Source organism: Neolamprologus multifasciatus, chromosome 7, assembly GCF_963576455.1.
Source record: "Neolamprologus multifasciatus chromosome 7, fNeoMul1.2, whole genome shotgun sequence".
Taxonomy (NCBI): Eukaryota; Metazoa; Chordata; class Actinopteri; order Cichliformes; family Cichlidae; genus Neolamprologus; species Neolamprologus multifasciatus.
Genome location: NC_140445.1, coordinates 65,449,281 through 65,475,930, shown reverse-complemented (window position 1 = coordinate 65,475,930; position 26,650 = coordinate 65,449,281). Strand labels below are relative to the sequence as shown.

Genomic DNA, 26,650 nt, shown 5'->3' with positions numbered 1-26,650 from the left:
TTAATTTAAGACGGCGCTACGAGACAAAACGTCAGGATAAGCTGAAAAACCTAAACGCAGAAACTACAGGAAGTAGAAGAAGAAGAATCTGACATTTCAGCAGCAAAATCACAAAGTGAAGCTGTTGTGAAAGCAAGTTTTATTGTAGTAGAGGAGCCAAATCAGCTGGTACCACTCTGAAGAGCTGCAGGATGAAGCTGTGCGACGTCTTGTGTCCAGACAAAACGCAGAGTTTGGCAAATGTGAGCCTGAGCAGAAATACGATTGCTGATCGTTTGTGAGATGGTCACTGATTTAAGAACACAGTTGTGTGAAATAAAGCAAAAACTTTATTGCATCTTGCTGTGGATGAAAGTACAGACATGATGGATACTGCACAGCCGACCATCTTCATCCGTGGAGAGGAAATATTGAACATTAAATCGATGCACGGGACAACGACAGGAAAAGACATTTTTTAAAACGTATGTCAAAGTGTAACCGACATGAAACTGTCCTGGGACAAACTTGGACTTACAACAGATGGAGCGCTGGTGTTGTGCGGTGAAAAAAGCGGACTAGTCAGCAGGATGCGAGTAAAGATGCAGGAGAACTGTACCGGTGAGTTAACAGCAGATCACTGCATCACACACCAGGAAAGGCTGTGTGGTAAAGTCCTAAAAATGGAGCATGTAATGATCACCGTAACACAGACCGTACATTTATCTGAGCTAAAGGTTTAAATCACCGTCAGTTTCAGTCTTTTATGTGGGAAATAGATTCAGAGTTTGCCGACATTCCTTCATACAGAGGTTCGCTGGCTGAGTTGGGGAAAAGTTCTCAATAGAGTTTTTGAGCTCATCAAGGAAACCTGTCAGTTCATGGACATGTATGATGCGGTGAAGGCGTTTCACGTGAAGCTGTCACAAATGCAGCAGTGCAACCTGCCTCACTTTCCCTGTTGCAGTAATGTTGAACCAAGTCAGCGGACTTTGCTGAACTGCGCCTGTGCAGATTCAGATGGAGCTGCAGTGTAATGATGCACTCAGGGAAAGTACGACACCGAACGGCCCGCACAGTTTATAGTGGTGGGGGAAAAAATGGATACTGTGTAGTATGGTGATATTTTGTTTGCTAATAATGTATGGATACAGGGACAGCAGAAATCGATATTTTGTTACAAAAAAGGTTTTTGTGCTCTGACTTCAGAGCATGTTGATCCTTTTTCTGAGCAAGAATCCTGACATTCCTTCACTGTCCAAATGTGTTTCACTTGTTTTTGGCAGCAATAAACATGACAGTTTACTTATTTTAATTTAAGACATGTTTTATTTTAATTAAGTTTAAAACTTTTTTATTTAATGTAAAATTCTATTTTGTTTTCATTTACTTTCAAATTCTTCAGTTGCTGAAGGGGCTGCATAGTTTTCATAAACTGCATAGTTCAGAATAGCTATAATTGTACCAGATGGTTGATTCAGTTAAGTTGGACTAGACTGTAATACAAACCGTTCAGTTTGTCAACAATCAAACTGAAATGAGAGAAAGACTGAGTGTGAGACTTTGATATTAGAGAAAATGAATATTGATAAAGTTTACCTTTATGTACAGAATCTGAATATCGCAAAATATTTTTAAAAAATCGCAATAATATCGTATCGTGGGATGTTTGGTGATTCCCACCTCTAATAGTTTATTAGCTCCACTCCTGAAGCAACGGCCAGCTCCGTCTACATGCGGCTCCAACCTTGTGTTTGCTTTCATTTACTTTTTCTGGGGTTTTGGCAGCATGTTCATATTTCCAACTTGCATAATTTTGACAGGATATATTTTTATGAAGAGCAAAATATTTAAAGTTAAAGTTTATTTGTTTAAGTTTATTTAATCTGGAATAATATTCCTGTTTTATGTATGTTTCATGTTTTAGTCAATAAATGTTTGTCTTGTTTGGCCCGAGACCTAAAGTGTGCCTTGAGTTTGACGCCCCTGCTTTAGGGCTTCATGTATTCCTAAGAGAGAGAAGAACATTTTTCACTGTCACAGAGAGCATCCATCTCTGGATATTTCACATTCAACACGTTTGCACATCAAGACCATTTTGTCCTGCATATGTATGACTTAAAAACAATTAATAGCCAATCATTAAATTTCCATCTATATAGAATTTGCTTAAACTCCATTTCAACATGCACAAAGTCAAATGGAGCCATTACTGGATGGATACTGCATTGGCTAAGTGGTCACATGTACACTCTGTACAGGCTGCTTCCTTTAAATTAAAAGACTATTGAAGATTATAAAAATATTTTTGTATATTTGTGAATTAAACCATGCCATAATAATGACCATAAGTCAACTGCAAACTCAGAAGGACAGCAAACTGAAGCATGAACTATCAGCAGATAGTCTCCTGGGAACAATGCTAATGCTGTTAGCCAAAATTCAATGCTAGCAACACCAGACTGGTTGCAGAGGATAGTTGATATAATTGTGGTCTTGTGTGAATATACTTTGTGTAGAAGATGCACATGAAGTACATAATGGATGCATGAATCTATTATTTTTAATGGAGTTCTTATCCTGAAGTTTAACCCTTTAAAACCGGTTAGACGTCAGCGCGAACTATCGCATGTCCGCCATGATCTGCCCGAAACCGGAAGTGACGTCATTTTCGCGGAAATGTAGTTTTTTACCATCAGGGCCTCATGAGCCTATACTGGTGTTTTTAAAAGTTTTGTTTGACTTTATGACTTTCTGTGTGGTTTCTGGGATGCTTAGGACTCATATTGCACTGCTGGAAATAGTTTATTTTGATGCATATGCTGCTTTTTTGCAAATTTGCATTATAATATTTATTTTTGTTTTTCCTGCAGTATATAAAAATTGGTGTATTTCAAAAATAAAACTATGAAGACACTCAAAATAAATTTCCTGTGGTGGGAAACTATTTTGTGCAACTTTTTTGTATTTACAGTTTTGAGGGATAAGCCTCTTAAATTTCTCTAACTAGAAATATATGTTAAAAAAACAAAAACGATTTTCAATTTTTTTGTAGTTTATTGCACTTTTTTGCAATTTATGTAATTACTATGCACTTAATTCATACATATTATTAAAATCTAGGCTGTAATGGTTGTATTGATGTATATCAACTTGAAATGCTCCCAAAAATGGCTCCACAGCATGTAAACATATAATATAAGCTCTGGCGGACTTGGTTCTATGGTAGGTCTTAAAGGGTTAACCCTTATTTATAATAATAAACTTTATTTATAAAGCACACTTAAAAACCAAGGGTATGCCAAGGTGCTTAACAAGTAAGATAGAGAATAGGAGGAGGATGATAGAAATAGGACCAAAGCAAGTGCTAAGTATGCATGCAGAGGCAGGGTATTCCACAGTATCGGAGCAGCCGGAGCAAACGCACGGTCACCCCGACTTCAGCCGAGATCTGGGTTGGGTCAGAAGTAGTTGAGTGGCAGATCTAAGTGTTCTAGCAGGAGTCTGTGGTTTGAGAAGTTCACTAATATAACTTGACGCTAATTTATTAATAGTTTTGAATGTAAGGAGTCATATTTTAAATTGAATACGGTACTTTATGGGCAGCCAATGCAAGCTAGCTAGAACAGGAGTAATAGGGCAAAATTTCCTGGTACCAGTCAGGAGGCGGGCTGCTGCATTTTGGACTGTTTGCAGTCTAAGAAGAAGAGAAGAGGGAAGACCGTAGTACAAGGAGTTACAATAATCCAACCTGGAGGTCACAAAAGCGTGAATAAGCTTCTCCAGGTCCTCATGTGGAACATAATGCCGGCCTTAGAGATAAGGTGCAGTTGGTGGAAGCTAGATCTCACTACAGCAGACACTTGCTTATCGAGTTTGAGCGAGCAGTACACCCAAGTTACTGACATAGTCACAGGAAGAGCTAGCAAAGGAACCCAGGGCAGCACAGAGTTGGGCACGAGGGATTTTACTGTTAAACACCACAATCTCACTTGATAACACACGTGCAGCTAAATGTTCTCTCTCTGGCCTTTACATGAACAAGCCCACATTACTATTCTGATCAAACACACAAGAAGCTGCAAAATCTCTTTATAATAATAACAAGAAAAGAAGATTTATCAAAGAGTTTGCCGCACTGCCACCAACACCTACATGATTCTGTTGTGGATGCTAAAAATGCACAAGAGGCTGATGAAAGAAACCAAAAGAAACACTTGTGCAGGTTCAAGTGGCCCAGATAAGAGCCTCAAGTGTCTTCCATCATACTGTAATTAACTGTTGTCAAAGTGATTAATCATGTGTCTACAGGGGTGGAGTGCAGGAGGTTGCTGGCATTTGTTGAGTTGATTTTGAGGCAGATAGACAACGTGTTTGCACTCCAGTTACTGCTAAAAGTTATAACTGCATCAAACATCCGGAAATACGTCTACTAGACTGAGACGGCAGCATTGTAACCTGCTGTATGTAAGACGACGTGCACGCTTTGATTTGAGTGACAGGAAGCTTTTTGCTTTAAACTTGTGCAAATAAAACAAAATATATTCGAATCTTACTTATTATTGTCTCTGTGAGGTAAAGCTTGTGCTCCCCAAGCGTCACAAATATCAGTATGGATGCTCATACTCTGAGGTAGTGAGGCTTGATAGTGAGAGATGATACAGCACAATCATAAAGCTATCTTCTTCTTCTTCTTGTCCTTAGCGGGCGACCAGCGGCGGTGGTCTGCCGCGCAACCAGTACGCTGCTGTAGGTGCCGCAGGTTCTCTTGCTTGACCAACGATTATCTTCCACGCTTTTCGATCTAAGGCGATGGTTCTTCCTGCTCGAGGTCAAGTCGAAGGGCCTTCAAATCATCCTGGATTTGTTTCATCCATGTCTTCTTTGGTGCATTTCGATGCACCCTCCAATCGGTGGGGCGGGTCAACCAGAGTAGGCCATGGGGGTAGCGGCTCGGGTCTGTTCGACGAATGTGGCCAAACCAACGGAGTCGGCGGCGCTGGATTAGGTCGCCGATTGTCGGTTGGCTGCCGCAGCTGGTGAGGATGGTGTCATTCGAATGACGGTCGCGAAGGGAAACGCTGAGAACGCATCTAAGGCAACGCATTTGGAAAACTTCGAGCTTGCTCAGGTCGTGTTGGAGCATTGTCCACGTCTCTGCGCCGTAAAGTAGAATGGGCAGGATCAGGGTTCGGTAAAGGCGGATCTTTGTCGCCAATGAGATGTTGTTGTTCTTCCAGACGCACCAGCGCAGGGAAGCGAACGCTGCCGCCGCCTGCCCAATTCTGGAGCGTATCTCCACTGATGATGCCACTTTCTTCTCCTCGACGAGGGGCCCCAGATATTGAAATTGTTGGACTTGCTTGATCTGCACACCGTCGAGGTGGACGATTGTCGGTTGCCTGCCGCAGCTGGTGAGGATGGTGTCATTCGAATGACGGTCACGAAGGGAAATGCCGAGAATGCATCGAAGGCAACGCATTTGGAAAACTTCGAGCTTGCTCAGGTCGTGTTGGAGCATTGTCCACGTCTCTGCGCCGTAAAGTAGAATGGGCAGGATCAGGGTTCGGTAAAGGCGGATCTTTGTCGCCAATGAGATGTTGTTGTTCTTCTTCTTCTGCCGCCTGCCCAATTCTGGAGCGTATCTCCACTGATGATGCCACTTTCTTCTCCTCGACGAGGGGCCCCAGATATTGAAATTGTTGGACTTGCTTGATCTGCACACCGTCGAGGTGGACGATTGTCGGTTGGCTGCCGCAGCTGGTGAGGATGGTGTCATTCGAATGACGGTCACGAAGGGAAACGCCGAGAATGCATCGAAGGCAACGCATTTGGAAAACTTCGAGTTTGCTCAGGTCGTGTTGGAGCATTGTCCACGTCTCTGCGCCGTAAAGTAGAATGGGCAGGATCAGGGTTCGGTAAAGGCGGATCTTTGTCGCCAATGAGAGGTTGTTCTTCTTCCAGACGCACCAGCGCAGGGAAGCGAACGCTGCCGCCGCCTGCCCAATTCTGGAGCGTATCTCCACTGATGATGCCACTTTCTTCTCCTCGACGAGGGACCCCAGATATTGAAATTGTTGGACTTGTTTGATCTGCACACCGTCGAGGTGGACGATTGTTGGTGAGCCGTCGGTGGTCAGGACTTTGGTCTTCTTGGCGTTAACCTTGAGGCCGTACAGTTTGGCGTGCCGGGCGATGTCATAGAGGATGTGAGTTGCCTCGGTGTCGTCTTCGGCAAAAATAAAGCTATGCATTTCTTTGTTGTTGTTATTTACTATAGGTGCTGCCAAGTGCAACTAGCAGAAAATAAAAGTTCTTCAGGCAACGATCAGACGTTTTCTGTAGCACCGTTTGATAATTATATAATTATGCCGTCTTTTCAATATCAAGGACAAAAGAAACGTTGGAGTTTGCCCCCCACACCTTTCTTCAAATTTGCTCTCCACCACAAAAAATGTGAAGCACAATGAAGTAAAGGTGAGAGGAATAATGTTGCTCCGGTAGAAATGCTGTCACTAGCAGATTTTTATATAACTCCCGTTAACTGTGTTTTTTCTAAGCCTTTTATGCCTGTCATCATTTCACTAAGCATTTGAAAAGAGGCCTGAAGAATAGCCAGAGGTTCGGTGCTGTGAGCGAGCTCTACCGAAGGGCCAGAGGAGAACAAAGAGCCCACTGCCAATTTGATTATAATATCACACCTTTTCAGAGAGTTAATGCGGTGTCTCAGATGTCAGACCGCTCTCTTTCTCTCATCCTTTCCTCGCTTATCCCCATCGTTTCTCTGTCTGTCTCTCTACCGCTCTGTTCTCCTCATCCTTTCTTTTCTCCCGGCTTTGTGGCCTTACTTGAGAGGCTTTGATAAAAAAATCCTTTCAAGGTAGAATGCGATGGCCTGAAATGTCATTCCCAGATCAGATGTTGCTGAAACGAGGCCCGTCATATCGTTCGGTGCGCTCGACTTCATTAGTTCTTTGTTCGGTTTTACGTCAGCTTTCGTCGCTGCGATCGCTCAATGAAATCGCCCGTGGGTTCCTAGTTTTTCTCCCACTTATGTTTTACAAAATAAATTCTACTGTACATAGAGGAGAAGACGGTGCCATTCTTCAAACGAATAAAGGAATTTCTCTCATTCTGGCGTCCATTCTTCTAATAGTTCAAGAGTTCAGCAGAGGTTTCATTTCTAAAGAAAACTCAGCGGCTCTTGACAAAAATATATCTGCCTCAGTCAAACTGGACTAAAAATAAGACAAAACTGCTCATTAAACACTGAATTGTCTATTTAAAGAGTAATTTATACAGCAGTTATTGGTTTACAGGATATGATCCCATGATTTTATGTTGCACTGCCAGGAGTGCAGTTTCCTACACATGAAGTTCATTGTTATGTTCTTTCTATGTGTGTTAGTATTTGCTACGGCTAATATTAGCATTGTTTAGTTAGAAAAGGAATAGAGACTAGAGATGGCACGATACCACTTTTTTATGTCCGATACCGATATCATAAATTTGGATATCTGCCGATACCGATATGAATCCGATATAGTGTGTTTTTAATCAGTAAAACTGTTTTTTTAATATCTTGCTGCATTTTGTATAAGTTCATAGTCAAGTTTAAATAAATAACAACACTAAAGCTATTCTGTTATACCTGTATGTAAAAAAAATACACTGCACCCAAAATATTTCATAGTTCAGCAACACTGATCAATCTAATAAAGTTAAACCTGCTCCATCCTCCCTATTCTGGTATTTTAAAGAGTACTTAGCAGAAATATTAAGCAACCTAACTAATAGGGTTGCAAACTCCCAGCAAAAAAAAAAAAAATAGGGAACCACCCTCCACCTCATGATGCTTAATCAATGTAATCAACTTTAATTTGATGCAGGGGGAAAAAAATGCACAGAAATAAATTATTTTTCAAGAATAATTAAATAATTCAACATCTTTCTTCAACAGAATTGCAGAATTCACAGATGGTTCCCAAAGGAAAAAGTACTATAGCTTACTAGGGTATATTAGACTTAACAGTTACTATATACAGTAATGGACTTCTATACATTTTACATCAGATTAAAACTTTGGGTGTAAGAGTCAGATAATTATTTATTAAAAGCGACACATTTTAAATGAGAATAAGAAAGAAAAGTATGTCTTTGTGCCCCCTTTTCCCAGTTAATGCCCTATCGGCCCCCCTGGCTAAACTTTGCTAGATCCGCCCCTGCACAGTTACCAGCGTCAGCTGTAGAAAAAGATCCTGGTGTAGAAAGTAATATTAAATAAATTCTAACAACAGCTTATCAAGGTTAAACGTGCTGCTGTTGTTCAGCCGCTGGTTTCCTCTTTCTGGTGAGAAGTGGGCCAAAAACTAAGAAGAGAGACGATCAGCTGATCATTGATCAGTTTCACGATTGAAGTAGCAGCAGGAGAGAGAGAGAGAGAGAGAGAGAGGCAGTCGCTCCATATATCGGTTGTTAAGCTTAACGCAGGAATGCTTTACAGACATTCAGAGATGAACTTACACACTTGCTTTACTTCTCTCTGGGAAAACTTCCTCGGAGATGAAATGCTGGTTTGGTAGCGAGACTACAAATACACGCAGCCGCTCTACCACATGAGCACGTGCTGCGACGCGCTACGGTTATGAGCCGAGTTACGCCGTGTCGCAAGTTTTGTGAGGTGCTTTTTTGATATTTAATGGATCGGATTACATTTTTTATTTCTCGCCGATATCCGATCCAGTAATTTACGTCAGTATCGGACCGATACCGATACGTAATATCGGATATCTCTAATAGAGACTATAGGACTGCATGACAGAGACAGATAATTAATGATATGTAATGTACAAATAATATAAACCAATCACACAACGTGAGGAAATTTGCATTTGGTTCATTACTTGTAACAAGACTGTAGAATAGAATAAAATAGAGTAGAATAGAATAGAGTAGACTTTTGTTAATCCCTTGGGGAGGTCCGATCAGGGAAATGATGGTTCTAGTAACACACTGCCATTCCTCCTTAAATACAAATGAGGAAAACATACCAAGCAGATTCAAGTAGAAAATATGAGCTATTTGTGGGTTGAGCAGCAGAGTTGAGCATGTGGGTTGCACCCGTGAACATTTTGCCAAATTGCTCATTCTGCTACTGACGCTGAGCTTCTGGTAGCACAGGTGCTGACAATCAGGTGGCTGATTGGTATCTTATTAGCAGCACCTGTGAGCAGCGGCCACTTGGTGTCTGCTCTAAGCATATAATCCCAACTGATCCAGGTAGGGCCTGAGCCAAAGGGCACCTTCAAGCTGGTTCTCTGCAGAGCCAGTCGCAGCATTATTGGAGTGAGCCGCAGCACCAGAAACAAATGGATGTGCCCAAGTTTCATATAACAGACATTACATCGAAGAAATATTCAACCAAACACAAATATTTTTTATTACGTTTGTTATAACATAGCTCAGCAAAACGCCATCGGTTAGTGCAATTAACCACACGGCGACTCGACTTTGTGAAGTGAAATACCCGGGGGAAAAGTAACTTTTTTGATGGACTATGGCAGCGTTGCTGCTCAGAAGTTTAATTGAGTGTTTCCAGACGGATTAACAAGAGGCTGAAAAATGAAGGAGCTAACTGAGAGGAGTATCTCAATCAGCATGCTGCCAGTGGAAGTTTTCTGACACCTGGAGGGAAAATTCCCTTTCGCTGTAACTCTCGCCCAGAGTGAATGTGAACATCTTTTCTTGGCTAGAGACTGCCGGGGAGTTTATAATTGAGTTGAGACTCAGGAAATACTCATTAAGACGTTGTCAGTCGCCAGAGGAGACCACGCTGAATGTGTTTAGACACCACTGAGACTGCAGGTATCCCAGAGCCTTGCTCTTCTCCAGCTGGAGGGCAAAAGTCTACGTCTGTGCTCAGGTGTGGCTGCGTCTGTGTGTTTTGAAGCATGTGTGTATTCACATGTGGTTGTGTGCAAACTCACAGGTTCACGGAGCACCATCTGCCTGCTCGCCGTTTGATCGAACAGGAGCTGGTTGTGAGGGGCGGAGCTGTCACCCACCATGTGTGACAAACTATTGATAGAAACACCTGTTTACTGTCTTGCCTTTGCACCCACAGTCTACCACGCAGCAGCTTCTCGAATGAATGGAGGTGATGTCTGGACTGGACTGGCTTCTCGGCTGGTCATCTGCACACAGAGCACTCTCATTCCCAACGCGCAACACACCGACCATCTGTCACGGCCCGAGGCGTGACATAGTAACGCCAGAGGTACCCCTGCACGTCCTTATGAGACGCTCTGGATTGTTAAAAGCTTTGCAGCTTTCTAATGTAGCCCTAACCTTAGTCACAACCTGACATTCACACAGACGATTTGTCACATAGCGTCGGCAGGTTACGTGTTGGGATGAGAACGTGTTGAAACCCAACATAAAAACAGCTTTTTGGGTTAATTTAGCATTTACATGTTTTATTTTTAATGTTTTAGAGTAAAGTACGTAGTCATTGTTTTTAAAATCAATACAAGTTTGAAACAAAAACGTGTTTTTCACTCTGTCTGATGTAGGAAATGTGGGAAATATGGCACTGATAAGAATTAATAAGCATCACTAATCAAAAATACGTGTTTTTATGGGAAAAATTAGCAGAAATAACCATTTAAATTATCCTGTGATATAATCAAAGAGTGGCTTAAAATTAAATAGTTTATCTTTATAATAAGTGTAGTGTGTGTATATAACAGGGGTCTGCAACCTTTAACACCCAAAGAGCCATTAGGACGTGATTTCCACGCAAAAGAAAACACTGGGAGCCTTATAATACTTTAAGTATTTAAGTACTTAATACTTTTTGACATCTAAAATGAAGGTAACACTGTATATATTGTTTTTTTTACCTTTATGCTTTGTGTGAACAACTAAGGTGTGTTGCTTATGAACTCCATGAAGTGCTACAGAGAAAATTACATTTTATTTATGTAATTAACACATTTTGAACTCTTAAAGAAATACAACAAAAGGAAAGACACCCAGCTGAACTAAAATGATTCATGTAGCAAATGAAAACTGCTGTGAGCCGCCACCCTTTGGGCTTTTGGAGCTTTGACCTGGCTTTTACCAAAATAATTGGGGGAAAAGAGCACTATGCTGCTAAAAAAAATGAAAAATAGATATTTGCAAAATTCTGCCTAAATATGTATTTTACCTGGTTAATGTGTGTGAGCGGCACCCGCAATCACGCCTCGCCGCCTTAACGTCTGTGCTATCTGTGCTGTTGTGTTGTCGGGCTGTGAGCTGCAAAGCTACAGCTGGCTGTGTGCGTACAGCAACCGTGTGTGAAAAGTGGTCAATAAAGAGAAGCTGTAAAGCGTGTTCATGGAAACATCGTCGGGTCTGTCGTGATATGTTTACAATAAGACTTCTGCTCCTGAACCTCTGCGGTCACTTTGATCTTTACGCAAAACTGTAAGCTGTCGTCTGTGAGGCGTGAGCGGTGTTTGTTTTTAACATAGTTCACGGTGGAGCTGCTGACATAATGTGGATCCGAAGATCCATAATTGGCCTATCTGGGGTTGAAAGTCTTGATAAAGGCACTACGTTTCGGCGGCTTCCGCGAGTGTGACGCTTATTTTGAGCGATCAAAAAATAATAGAATATAATTTTATATTTCAATATCACAATACTCTTCCAATTTAGAACTACAAGTTAAAAAAAACATAAATAAACATTAATAAAATACACTTCAGCTAAATACTTAAAAAAACAAATTTATTTTCCCAAACCATGCGGAGCCGCACTATAAGGACTAAAGAGCCGCAGGTTGGTAATAACTTGAAGAAAGAATAGAAATAATAATAGAAAATAATTTAATGAGGCACGTGTTCAACATATGATGTACAAAATTTAAGGCGAAAAAAAGTACTGATTGTTGCAACATACTGAAACATAAAAAGTTAAGATGGTGTGAAAGCTGTTGATATAAACATATAATAAAAATATAGTTGATTACTTTAAAAGATGATTTTTCTGGAAAAAACTGTAACATGTGAATAAATGTGAATAAGTAGCTGCCACCTTCACCTGCTGCACGCTGCAGATTAACTTGTTTAGTTTAGAATTGGCAGAAATAAATGTTGACCTTGTTGTGCTGAAATCTACTTCTAATACTCGGGGATCATAAAATGCATCCCTCCGTGGTTTGGTGGCCTCCTTCAACAGGGTCATTTAAGTCGGGCAGTTGGGTGAACGGCGTTTTCGTGTGTGTCAGATTTGCTATTTAGCTCAGTCTGCAGTTCCTTATGTTAAATTCAGGTTGAAGCGATAATTAAAATGAGCCTGAAGGTGTGCAGCCAATGATCTCTCTCTGCCTGTCTCATGAAACTGATTAGAGCAACGAACAGGCAAAGGTACACATACATGCACACACTGACAACTGCTGCTGCCACTCAGTTTGACAGTGAGCGGAGCGTGTGTGTGTGTGTGTGTGTGTGTGTGTGTGTAGGCTGGGTAATATCACGTCACAGGCCTTTGTCCAAAAACAATAACTTTAAATCCTTGTAGCACTACAACCACGTGAGCTAGCACAATAATTTTTTTGCATATGAAACCGGAGGAGTTGTACTTACATCTTATGCCATCAGCTTGTCCTCGGTCACAGTTTCCTTCCACATATAGTTTTGCAAAAACTGCATAAAAAGCACTTGCAGCAACAAAAACATAATATTCCAGAAACACGCTTTGCCGATCGCAGAAATATAGTTTTTTACCATCAGGGCCTCATGAGCCTATACTGGTGTTTTTAAAAGTTATGTTTGACTTTATGACTTTCTGTGTGGTTTCTGGGATGCTTAGGACTCATATTGCACTGCTGGAAATAGTTTATTTTGATGCATATGCTGCTTTTTTGCAAATTTGCATCATAATATTTATTTTCGTTTTTCCTGCAGTGTATAAAAATTGGTGTATTTCAAAAATAAAACTATGAAGACACTTAAAATAAATTTCCTGTGGTGGGAAACTATTTTGTGCAACTTTTTTGTATTTACAGTTTTGAGGGATAAGCCTCCTAAATTTCTCTAACTAGAAATATATGTTAAAAAAACAAAATCGATTTTCAATTTTTTTGTAGTTTATTGCACTTTTTTGCAATTTATGTAATTACTATGCACTTAATGCAGACATATTATTAAAGTTTGGGCTGTAATGGTTGTATTGATGTATAGCAACTTGAAATGCTCCCAAAAATGGCTCCACAGCATGTAAAAATATAATATAAGCTCTGGCGGACTTGGTTCTATGGTAGGTCTTAAAGGGTTAACAGGATGAACTGAAGCCATTTTTCTCTATATGACCCCAAAACAGACACAAAACAGAGACAAGTATAAGAAGGAAAAAGACCCCAATGATGAATGATGGGTTTCTTTTTTAGATACAAAATAACAAATATTGGGACAGTTACATAATTCCATCCATCCGTTTCTGTACCGCACAGTGAGCAGGCTGAGGTGACTCTACAGTGCAGGATCGCTCCACCAGCGTTTTCACTCAGACAGATGGAGGAAGTTTATTAAGCATGTGACAGTTAAGACCTCCAGTGGAGCAAAAACACTGCAGCGAATAAGTAAATGTTGGCTTTACCAGCCCCCTGCTATTTATACACTGCAGTTAACATTTCTATTAGACGTTATTTCAATGACTTATTGTTGCTGCTCTGATCATTATGAGTGTCACTCCCCCTCGCTCTATCTATAAGCTATATTTCTCCAATTATTGTATAGATTGAAGATGCTGGCAGGTCACAAATAGATTAAATGTCTTATTCTGGTTTATTTTCAGGAGGTCTGCTTTATAACCAAGGCCGCAGCCATCTCGCTAGCTTGTGAAGGACTTAATTAGAGTTTTAAGGCTGAATTAAAGTGCATTCAGTTTGGGGTTTAATCATCGACTCATTCTTTAAACTACAACATCTAATCAACAAAAATAGCCAGAAAGGCTGGAGAGGAGAGTCTAAAAGCAAGGCGATACTTCAAACACAGTGTGAAGTATAATTTCACTAATGAGAGGGACAAAAATAGTCTTTTCACGAAGTCCGACAGCTGAGAGCGCGGTGGAGGATGCGCGAAAAAACATAATGTGTGCTCTTGACCTTTCATTAGAGATGCAGCGAGTGTTTACTGGAGCTTTAACGCTTGTGTTTAAGCAGGAAGGTGCATATACAGGGATGTTACAATTGTTAGCAACTTAAATGGCTCCTCGTTAACCTCATGGTGTTATTACTCACAGTTTCTTGAATATTCAGGTCGGTATAGATTGCCAACAACATTCTTCTTCTGCGTACTTCTGAACATTTTTCTGTGTCTCACTGTGTCTTTTCTTTCCAGACCCTGCCAACCACAACATACGAGTTAGAGATCATGGCCAAGGACATGGCAGGAAGTGAGGTGGGCCTAACAGGAACAACCACTGCCACCATCACCATAACAGATAAGAACGACCATGCCCCAGAGTTCACACATCCGCTGGTGAGAAACTTCCCTTTTTTGCTCTCTGCTCTTTCTTAATGCTCGCTTAGGGTTTTTTGTCTGCTATGTGAGGTCACTTGTCTCCTGCGTGCAGTTTCCCACCAGAAAGGTCAAAGATTACTGCGGCGAATAAAGGAACTGCGTCTTTAAGAAGTTAGGACATCATAGTACAGATACATCCCAGTGGCATCTCGCTCTCTGATGGAGACAATAAGTTGTGACAATAATAACTGTGACACTTTAAATATAAACATTCAAACAACACCTCAGATTTTTCAAAGTGAAGTAATAGATTACTGCATAAAGTATTTGTGCTTGTAACTGTACAACAGTCAGAATAATGCATATTTAGTTATATAGTATGAAAACAGAATTTGCTTTCCTTTTCAAGTATTTGTGATCTGAAACGTGGGCAGGAAGCAGTTAGAATGTTGACAGTAAGGTTGTTGTCACCGATTATTTTTGCGATTAGTCGACTAATCAGATCATCATCCATTGGACGTAAAACGTACAGCTTATTGCACCAGCAGCATCTGCTCTTATATAACTATCATTAGCTTACAGCTTTAAGTGTTTAAGGTATGTGCTAACTAAAAATAAAGACAAGATGATAGTTTATTAAATTTTAATGAAATTTGCAGATTGTTTCGGTGAAGTTTAATAAACTCCTTGCTATCTAAAATATAACAGGACACCGGAGTAAATTCTCGAGCATCTCACACTTCTGATAATCAGCTGTCTGCTTGACGTTTATTCAGCTGTGTAAAAACTATAACTTTAATCTCAGCCAAACAGATTTACTCAGGAACAAATAAAATACTGAAAAAAGCCAAACAATAACATTTTTAAGTTATCTAAGTGACTTATATATCATGTTTAACCTGAGTAGTGAAAGACGGCGATGGGTTTGAAAACGATTAGCCTAGCCCCCGGCTAGCTACCGAGCTAGTGGCTAACAGACGTCTCCGAAAACGTCGGAGCGCTTTTGAAAATATGTGGTGTCTTGATAAACTGAGCAGATATTTGAGGTTTACACAGCTACATTCTCGCCTGAAAATATGTTAAACGTTTATTTTGTGACCCAGAAAGAATAATAAGAGTAATATTAAAACTAACTAGCTGCCGCCTGTCACTACCCGATCCGTACCGGAAACCCGATCGGTACCCCGCATGCGCGAATGGTGTCTACTTCCGGTCGTAGCGTTTTACGATAGTTATGGGTCAGAGTATCTGTTAAAATGTTAAGAATATTAAATATATCTTAAAATGTTTGCAATAATGAAGCATTTCAATACAATGTAGACAAAAACAAAAAATAAAAAGATAGTTACGGATCAGGACTCCCCGATCCTTACTGCGCATGTGCAAAGTCGGACCGTACAAATCGGGTCTACCCGATCCATACCGCGCATGTGCAGGGGTTTTCTTCTTCTTCTGTTCTTTTAATGGCAGTTTACTCCCCAGTGTACGAGGATACTGCCACCTGCTGACCGAGCGAATGAACCCTATTGTAAAGTGAATTGGCGTCATTACAAACGTGTGTTAAATTTGATTTAGTGATAGTCGAGTGTGTTTATGCTTGTCTGTGAGGAGAGGATTGACTGGAATAGTGATGATGATGTCCGCTATCACTGTCAATTGTCAGTAAACACTTAATCTGGCTGCTGAATCTTCACGTGACACATTGCTAAGTCAATATTATTAAGTCTGTAATTAGGCGCCATTCTTCTTATTTTATGGCGCTGTTGTTCAATCGGGGAATGCTCTCTGTTGAGGAGAAAAGCATGACTTTGTTTGTATACGGATTATCCATTGTTTAAATGTCCCGGGCAGTCGAAAAGGAGGCAGAGCTGTTGAGAAATGCTAGGAGCTAACTGGGCGCTAACCGTATCATTCAAATATATTGAATGTCGCGAAGAGAGGAAGTGACGTAAGATTTGCGCATGCGGGGTACCGATCGGGTTTCCGGTACGGATCGGGTAGTGACACCGCCATTGTTGGAAACTGAGCTGGGCTGCGCTATGAATTCTGGGACACAGCTTCTTCTTCTTCTTCGGGGTTTAACGGCAGCTGGCATCCTTGTACATGCAGTGCTGCCATCTTCTGTTTCAGTCCGTTATTACACTCTTAAATCCTACTACTTATTCCTGCGTCTTTTGTGATCTTACAAAGCTTCAAACGACGCGTCGACTATTAAATCAGTCGTCGACGATTTTAATAGTCGACGTAATCGTGACTAGTCGACTAATCGTGGCAGCCCTAATTGTAATACCACAATTTAAAAACACCCATACCCAGGAAAATACTGATGCTTGATATTGTTTTGAGCGCCAAGAAGCTAAACTTAAAATAAATATTATTAAGTTGGGACTCCACGTAGTCCCTGTTTCTCATGTGAACCCTCGGGTGCTTTAGACATGCATAAACACATCGTAGACCTAGTTGAACCTGATACACTGACGGCCAGAATGAACAACATAAACCAGCCGCATCATACATCGTCTTATTTTCTGATATTTTCAATTTTGCATTCAGTAAAATTGTGCTTCTTCTTTGCTGTTTTTCCGTGTTTTGTGCCCCGTGGCAGAGACTGAGCCTGCACTCTTGGTAATGTAGTAATCAAGGTTTTTTAAGGCAATGGTTTATGCAGAGTTGCCCTTTGCAATGACTTGACAGATGGACTTTGTTTATGGAGACATACACTGGTGCTACACTCAGTCGCTTCTACACATACTTCATGTACACGTGTTTGTTCACCCAGCTCATGAACTTGTCTGAGTCAGTGTGACCTTTCGTTTTCTCACATGAAGATATTTCATCCTTCTCTTCAAAAGGTAAAGTTGAAGAAAACGCCGAACAGATGGCAGAAGGTGTGGGTGTGTGATGCAGGTGCAGAGGGCGCATAAGGAAACAAATGAGCAGGAGGGGCAGCATTCCTTCTTTTGAACGAACTGGACTGTTGATTGAATATTTCTAAAGTTAAAAATCAGCAGAAAGTTAGTCATGAAATAACATAAAACACATAAAACAGTTTAACAGTTGAGTGCCCTGTAGCACGCCCTCCACATGCATTTGTTATGAGTTGCCCCTTCGGTTGTTTTGCTGCCTTCATGCCTCCCGTTCACCTCTGGAGCTGCAAAAACACGGAGAACGAACGAGGTGCACTAGATAAAGACCCACCTTCCACCTTAAGGTGCAGTTCCAACACCGAGTTGTGTGTTTTTAATAGAAATGCCCACAGCTGTTGTCAGGTTTTAAGACACATAAAACTTTTGCCCTAACCAAACCTCCCGCAGCCCTCCCGTGATACATCGAGGTGTCAGGGGAGCTTGTAAGGGGCGCAGCTCAGACGTGAAATGTTACAGCTCAGAGGGCTCGGCAGGGCCACGCAGAGTGCACCGTGTCCGTGTCCCAGTTAATGTTCTCATTCCTCACTGGGAAGAGATATGTTTAATGCCACGGAGAAATTGAGCTTTTATAAAACAAGTGTTTGAGGACGTTAAGCTCCCTGTGTAAATCCTTTACCCTGCTCTCTCCCTGACCGCTTCCCAACCTGCCCATGAATCATCGACGACTCCTCGAATGAACGCCATCATATTGTGCGCCGGTGCTAAGCCTGTGTCAGCAGCTGCTCTCGAGCTCTCACCATATAAATTATTCAGCTAAATATTCAAGGCTTTTCACAGAACTTTGTGCAGGCCCTCCTTAAGACGACTCTCGAGTTGTCTGTTTCTGGTGACACCCCCTCCTGTAGACCACGTGTAAGCTTTAAAAGCTCCTTTTCCAGCTTATGAGAAGAACTCACACAGCGAAAGACGAGGACAGGATGAAAAGATGAGTAAAAAAAAGAGAATTTTACTCATAGACATAAGTAGAGGCAAGAAAAGGAGAAGAAATCACATTTTCAGGAGACGTTATGCTGTTATTATTCATTAAATGCACTGTTGCTGGGGTTTTTTTGAGTTCAGCAAACATAATCCGCACGCAGCGAGCCTCGGTGCTTTCTCAGACGTACCTACCACAGCTCTACGCAGAGAGACAACCATCAGAAAGTTTAGCTTCAGACCAGCACTCGTCTACTTGGATCAACCGAACGGAGACTCTGTTTTCCTTTTCCTCTGTAGTTTGTAAAAAAGGCAGGTGAACAGAGTTTTCACTGGGTTCTGTGCATAGGAATGAATAAGATGAGGCTGCTAATCAAAAGCATTTTAACTGAGCAATCATCAGAGGAGGGGATGTGACAGCAAAGTCAGCCCGTTTTCAGACTGTGCAGAGCTCAGTTAGCATGTAAATGTTAACATTCTCCCTGCAAAACAAGTGTGGCTTGTTTGGAAGGATATCCAGTAGAAATCACATGACTTTGGACATGCAAGACCAAAAGGGGAATATTTGTCCACAACGCAGCACGCTATGTTTGGCAAAACACAAAGAGAACACATCAGCACTCAGACATCAAATACCAACTGTCCAGTGATGATCTGGGCTTGTTTCTGTAGCAACAGGACCCGGGCACCTCGCAGTCATTCAGTCTACCGTGGAAATCTATTCTAGAGCCAAACGTGAGGCCATCTGTGCGACAGCTAAAGCTTCAAGTCCAGACAAATGCTGTGGCACAACCTTAGGAGAGCTTCTCATGAACAAATAGCCACAAGTTTGATCAAATAAAGCTACGCTGAAAAGACGAGCGGGATCGAAGAGCTTCACGATGATGTGAGAAAGCGATGAACACAATCACTTCAAGTTATTGCTTTTAGTTGTGTAGTTAGTTTTCACAGTACTCGTTCTGTTTCTTACGCTTCACATAAACAAACAATGGAAATGAGCAAATATCACGTTTATGCTTTGAAATGGGACAGAGGTCAGTTACTGTGTTTCTCACATTAGCTGTGATGCTACAGGCTACAGGCTAAAGCTAATGCTTTAGCTGTGATGCTAAAGCATTAGCTTTAGCTAATGAGCATTAGCTCATTAGCTAAAGCATTAGCTTTAGCTACATCACAGCTGTAATGTAAAGCTGTGATGTAAGCGAATGCTTTAGCTAATGAGCATTAGCTCATTAGCTAAAGCATTAGCTTTAGCTGTGATGCTAAAGCATTAGCTTTAGCTAATGAGCATTAGCTCATTAGCTAAAGCATTAGCTTTAGCTACATCACAGCTGTAATGTAAAGCTGTGATGTAAGCGAATGCTTTAGCTAATGAGCATTAGCTCATTAGCTAAAGCATTAGCTTTAGCTGTGATGCTTACATCACAGCTTTACATTACAGCTGTGATGTAAAGCTAAAGCATACAAGTGCTTTAGCTTTACATCACAGCTGTAAAGCTAAAGCACTTGTATCTGGTACCTTGGCTATGACAGGATATAATCCTTATTAATATCTGATGTCACATCTGAGGCTAAATCAAAATGTAAATTTAAATGCTATTTAAATGCATTTAAATAGCACGATACTGCAGCTACTGTTGATAAATATCCTTTTTAGTGGATACAAAAACAATATTAAAACTCTCAGAAACGATTTTCATGTCATTTTAACACCTGCAACACCAAACTTCTTCTAGTGCAGGAGATAATTGGAACAATCTTTCAAAAGTGGATAAAAGCACTGAAATGTGTGAATTTGTCGCTCTGGAGTCATGAATTTGAAAAACAAAATTATTTTAGACACTTGAATTTTCTTTCTTTTTTTTCCAACTTGTGAAAAATGTATTTTACTCCCAAATCTAATCAGTGGATCAAAATTGTTGAGTTGTTTCTGACTTTGTGGACGTCAGATTGACTACTTCAGAGCGTCTTTATAGCTTCTTTTACTGGTTTTTAATGGAAACACCAGATAATTGCAAAGTCCATTTATTATTTAGGAATACTGAGAGGAAATTTAAAGTTACTTCCATGTTTTTCCACAAAATGAAAACAGGTGCAAGTCACAGCATGACTGTGCAGGCTGAGGCAGCATCTTTTTATCACTTTGATAACTGTGATTCAATTCAATTCAATTTTATTTATATAGCGCCAAATCACAACAAAAGTCGCCTCAAGGCGCTTCATAGATACAGAGAAAACCCAACAATCATATGACCCCCTATGAGCAGCACTTTGGCGACAGTGGGAAGGAAAAACTCCCTTTTAACAGGAAGAAACCTCCAGCAGAACCAGGCTCAGGGAGGGGCGGGGCCATCTGCTGTGATTGGTTGGGGTGAGAGAAGAAAAACAGGACAAAGACATGCTGTGGAAGAGAGACAGAGATTAATAACAGATATGATTCAATGCAGATGATTCATATCACTATATTTGAGCTTCCACTGCCGATTAATTCCTGTGTGATTAAGTGAATTTCCTGTTTTCCCAGGATGCCCCTTCACCTACAGGACGCACTGAATATGTTCACACAAAGACAGATGACATTTACACCCACAGTGTGTAAATGATCATCGCTGTTATCATTTCATACAGTTTTAATTCAGATTCCTCTTGCTGCAGACTCGCCAACCCACCAGCCCCTCACGGAGCCCCACTACAAATCCTTAGCCAGCTTGAATAAGCAGCTTCCACAAGCTGTAGGTGAGAGCCGGGAAGGCAAACAGGCGTCCGACCAGGAGATGTGGCTAAACAAAAGTGCTACATAATAACACAAATATTAAGATTACTGAAAAAGTGCTGGCAATTTATGTGCATTTTTTAAATGTTTGAAAATAATTTTCTTTGGAGAGTTGTACCCATTTTTAAAACAGGCCAGTGAGCTTTAATAAAAGCGAGTATGTCTGTTCATTTGCTGCCCTGCTGCACGTAGTAAGACAGGACTGGACTCACAGATCTTTATGTTTCAGTCAAACGAGAGTACTGATAGCATCGATCATAAATCAAAATCTAACTTCCACGTTTCTTTTCTTCTGAACTTTTTGTAACTAGTGCTTTAAAATATTAACAACAAAACTAAAGAATCGGAGGTTGCATCCCCTGCCCCGTTAAAAATGAATTCAATTCATTTTCAGGGGTAAGAAGCAGCTTATAGTTAACAGATAAGTGATCCTTAATGTTGCAATACAACCTGCCTGAAGAGTCACTGATGCAACGCTGAGATATGAAGAGACCGTCTTTATGAAAAATGGCAGAATTAGCTGCCAAACCGCCGTTACTTTTCTCCTTAGTAAGTTCTTTTTAAGGATGGATGATTCCGTATAATCAATCTGCCATTTTTAAAATCGGAAGCTGAGGTATTCCTCACTAGGAAATTTATTACATTTTCCTACTGAAGCTCCTTCTGTAGGGGAATGTGCTCTGGCCTGATTAATTTTATAGCGAGGCTCTAATCCGATTTTTATGAGGAGAAGAAACAAGAAGACAAAATTATGTAGTAACCCTTAGCTCTGTCGTCTGAAAGGCTCCACGTGTGTGCTCCTGTCACCAAGATGGATATTTCTCCTGATGAATTTTATCTCCCGGTCGCAGCTGGATTTTTATTATCTATATGCATTTACTCAAAGTCTCGGAGACTTTCTGCTATGCTGAACTTGATATTCCTCTGTCTTAATAACAGAACTGTTAAAGCTTTCACGGCTGATGTTGCATTAGAGCAGACGCTGATATGGTCGTGCACCTTTCGCCCTGCCCTGTTATTTGGTTCATCCTCCTGCACCAGTATCCGATCTCTCCTCCACTCTGCTCCTTCTACACTTGCATTACTTGTCTCCCCTCCACTCTTCAGCAGCTCTGTTAATTCTGCACCATGTCTGACTGCTCCTATTCCCCTCCTGCTCCTCATACCCAGACTGTGATGGACCTTATCTCTGCTGTCACTCACGCTCCTGACAGCCATTGCCCAGATTTATTTTCCCCCTCACTCAATTTTGCACTCTCTTTGCCTGCCTGTCTTTCTGTTTACTTCCCTTCCTCCATCCTTTCACTTTTTTCCCGCTCTCCGCTTTGCGATGACCACGAGAATATGCTCACCTGCGATCCGTCCGTCCCGCTGATAAAGACATTTGTGGTGATGAGCACAGCAGCGGGCGTAGTGCGGCAGGGCCACGTCGGTGTTGTTCTATCTTGGGGGATGGCTAACAGGTGTCATGGATTAGCTGAAAGCCTTGCATGATTGCTTCACTGGCTCTGAGCTACACACAGCACTTTACTCTGGGTGATGCTGAGGCGTAGCTGCCCAGAAATGGGACTGGATTGGTGTGCCGTATGACAAGTCGGAGGCATATTTCAAGGGAATATAGTACACGTGTATTTGTGAGTGTCCTCGGGCAGTTGTTAGACAGAAAACAGCGTGAATGGATCAGGTTAGATTAACATCTTGGGTGAGAAATTCATAGAAAAACTTGAGCCTTTGTCTTCTGCGGCTTCCTTTCTATGGTTGGAGTATTTTACTGCCATTCTTTGGCTTCACTTGGAGGCTTTAGTTGGAAGTGTCGCTGCAACTCAATTAGGGCTGCCACGATTAGTCGACTAGTCACGATTACGTCGACTATCAAAATCGTTGACGACTGATTTAATAGTCGACGCGTCGTTTGAAGCTTTGTAAGATCCCAAAAGACGCAGGAATAAGTAGTAGGATTTAAGAGTGTAATAACGGACTGAAACAGAAGATGGCAGCACTGCATGTACAAGGATGCCAGCTGCCGTTAAACCCCGAAGAAGAAGAAGCTGTGTCCCAGAATTCATAGCGCAGCCCAGCTCAGTTTCCAACAATGGCGGCAGCTAGTTAGTTTTAATATTACTCTTATTATTCTTTCTGGGTCACAAAATAAACGTTTAACATATTTTCAGGCGAGAATGTAGCTGTGTAAACCTCAAATATCTGCTCAGTTTATCAAGACACCACATATTTTCAAAAGCGCTCCGACGTTTTCGGAGACGTCTGTTAGCCACTAGCTCGATAGCTAGCCGGGGGCTAGGCTAACTAGAGCCGTGAGAACACCGGACTCCCGCTAATCGTTTTCAAACCCACCGCTGTCTTTCCCTACTCAGGTTAAACATGATATATAAGTCACTTAGTTAGCTTAAAAATGTTATTGTTTGTCTTTTTTCAGTATTTTATTTGTTCCTGAGTAAATCGGTTTGGCTGAGATTAAAGTTATAGTTTTTACACAGCTGAATAAACGTCAAGCAGACAGCTGATTATCAGAAGTGTGAGATGCTCGAGAATTTACTCCGGTGTCCTGTTATATTTTAGATAGCAAGGAGTTTATTAAACTTCACCGAAACAATCTGCAAATTTCATTAAAATTTAATAAACTATCATCTTGTCTTTATTTTTAGTTAGCACATACCTTAAACACTTAAAGCTGTAAGCTAATGATAGTTATATAAGAGCAGATGCTGCTGGTGCAATAAGCTGTAGTTTTACGTCCAATGGATGATGATCTGATTAGTCGACTAATCGCAAAAATAATCGGTGACTAGTCGACTATCAAAATAATAGTTTGTGGCAGCCCTAAACTCAATAGAAGGCTGATCTGAGTGATCGTGTTTCTTTTCTTTTATTGATGAAACATGATTATCTCGAGTGATTCATCCAGAATAGCAGCGCCTGATAAAGAAGTGATTTCATATTTCTACTAAAAACAAAACGCTGCTGTCCCTGCCCGCGGGAGTTTGTAGACCTAAAGTTGGAAAGCAGCCTATTCAAAGTTCACCGACGATGCAAAGATGAATCTGATGTTTGATTCTCAACTCTGATGAAACATGAACTCATTCTTTGAAACCATCAGTGCAGGAACCAAAACTGCATGTTGGATTTCCTCTTCAGTTCTGTCTTCTGCAGAAAAGGTTGGCTGTTAATAGATTGCATGTAATCAATTATAATTTAAAGGGAAAAACTATTTTCAGCTCAGGTCCAGTTTTTTAAAAATGTGCCCAAAGTAGGTCATCCTCTCAGGTTCAGCAGTTGCCTGACTGACCAAAAAACAGCTGCAAAATGACTGTTTTTGGATGAGTTTATTACATCAACTGTGAATGCATAAAGGTAAAAACTAAACTTCTGCTTTTTATGAATCTGTTTTCTTAAGTAAGTGGAAGTACTGTGCAATCGTGATTCTGTCCATAAAAAGCAATAAAGAATTTAAACTTTATGTAATTTAAACTCGGCCTCAACATCAAGGTCGTCTTTTTGTCCAACTCTTGAACTTTTCCTGCAACTGCTGCTGTTTGAAATTTGCTGATTCACTTCTCTGGACCTCAGGCTCCGGCTTTCTGCTGCTCTGCCCCCGTCTTCCTCCTGAGATAAGAAACATCACCTTCCAGACTCAAAACTCACCTGTTCACACTAAACTTCTCCATCCTGCTACTTTGATTTATTTAGTTGCTCTATGTTTTATCCTTATTATTTTGTAAATTGTTACATCTGTTGTTGTTATTGCTTGTGTACAGTGTCCTTGAGTGTTTTGAAAAGTGCTTTCTTAAATAAAAATGTATTATTAAGCTTGCAGACAGGAAACTGGCTGGAAAAGCTATAGGCTATTATGCAGAGACCAAATAAACAATAAGCTTCTCTTTAGCATATTTTTGTAACTTTGCAAAATACCAATTAAAAAAAATTATCTGCAAACTCATGTAAAACATCTGTGTTGTTCTCTGATAATCATCCTGCCTAAGTAAGTAAGTAAGTAAAACTTTATTTATATAGCACCTTTCAAGATAAAAATCACAAAGTGCTTCACAGAAGCTAAAACCTAAAAATAAAAATCAACCAAAAGCAAGTTTAAAAAGATGAGTTTTTAGCTGTTTTTAAAAGCGACCACTGAGTTCCACAGTCTGGGGGCCACAGTTCCAAAAGCTTTGTCGCCTTTTGTTTTCAGCCTCGCTGAAAATGAGCATGTCGACAGTGATGTCCTGTTTCCATCACAGCCAATCAGAGGCTGGGCTGAAAAAGACGAGTGCAGAGTCATTTGACCTGGGAATAAAAGCAAATTGTAATCTTTCCCAATAAAGAGAAAGCCAAGTTACTTTATTAAAGCAGTTTGTTTTTTAATCTCAATTGCACAGGGACTCTACAAACTGATTTACCTGCAAAGTGCTAAATTGAACTATGGAAGTTTTACAGGAGAGCACACAAGTGAACTGCAGCACAAAGTTGGAACTGTCAGGTTGTTGTCAGGAAGTTAAAAACTTCTCAGTCTTCGGGCCGTTCCAGATGGACGAGACGGCGCTCAATCATACATCAGTAGCTACACTTGAATGTAGGGCTGGGCTATATGGCCTAAAATTCATATCGCGATATAATTTGAAGCATGTGTGGTAACAATATATAATCGCGATATATTATTTTCTTCTGTATAATGTATTTTCCACACTATAAGGACTTAAAATCCTTTAATTTTCTCAAAAATCGAGAGTGTGCCTTATGTATGAATTCTGGTTGTGCTTACTGACCTCGAACAGATTTGGGCGTGCAGTTTTTTAAAACATTAAAAAATGTTTTAGTACAACTTTGGTAAGCCGCACTGCTTGATGGATTGTCAGAGCATTACGGCTGCCGTAGTGAGGAGCTTCGTGGAGTAATCTGGGTCCTAAACTCTGTCCAGTTCAGGTCCCAAAGTCAAACGAACACTGAGAGTTAAAAACGGTCTAAATTCTTCATTGCTGCTTTACCAGGTGTAACAATTAAGTTTAACATCCATGAAAACAGAATTTATTCAATTTAACGGAGTTAGAAGTTAACAGGAAGTTAGCTCGCTAGTTTCCACCTAAACATTTCATACCATGTTCTGACAGAGATTTTTTGAAACTAATTCAAACGTACAGCTCTGCTACCACTTCCAACATAAATGAAGACAGAAAACTAAACAGCAGTGACGTTTGCAGGGTTACTGAAGTTGGACTACCTGGTATATAATGTTGTGCTATGTGACTGCTAGCGACACAGCTATGTTAGCATAACATTAGCACAGTGAAGCTGGAGGATGAACGCTAACTTTTTTCCCACTCATTAAAAGTCATTAATGAATCAATGTTACGGAAGTGGAGGAAGCGCAGTTTTTGGCTTTCACCATATTTCAAAAGTGCTTCATCTCTTTGCTGTGGCTGTCGGCATAATTTGCAGATGATAATGGTTGTAGCCGCTGCGATGCTTTCGACCAAAACAGGCGCAGCTTGATGACATCATCAACATGCGCTATCGCGATAGAGCGGTATATTCAAAATCTC

General features: G+C 40.8%; 1 protein-coding gene and 1 long non-coding RNA gene across 4 annotated transcripts in view; both read left to right on the top strand.

Moving 5' to 3' along the window:
• The window catches only part of LOC146515921 (uncharacterized), a 496,024-nt gene that overhangs the window by 364,106 nt on the left and 105,268 nt on the right, over positions 1-26,650 (top strand). The window lies entirely within an intron of this gene.
• The window catches only part of cdh13 (cadherin 13, H-cadherin (heart)), a 490,756-nt gene that overhangs the window by 358,838 nt on the left and 105,268 nt on the right, over positions 1-26,650 (top strand). For all 3 annotated transcript variants that reach the window (XR_014875034.1, XM_085165989.1, XM_085165990.1), the window contains one exon: positions 14,364-14,504. Coding sequence is in view for 2 of the 3 variants with exons in the window: in XM_085165989.1 (XP_085022115.1) it covers positions 14,364-14,504 (141 nt within the window). In the remaining variant the exon portion in view is untranslated. The remainder of the gene's footprint in view (positions 1-14,363; positions 14,505-26,650) is intronic.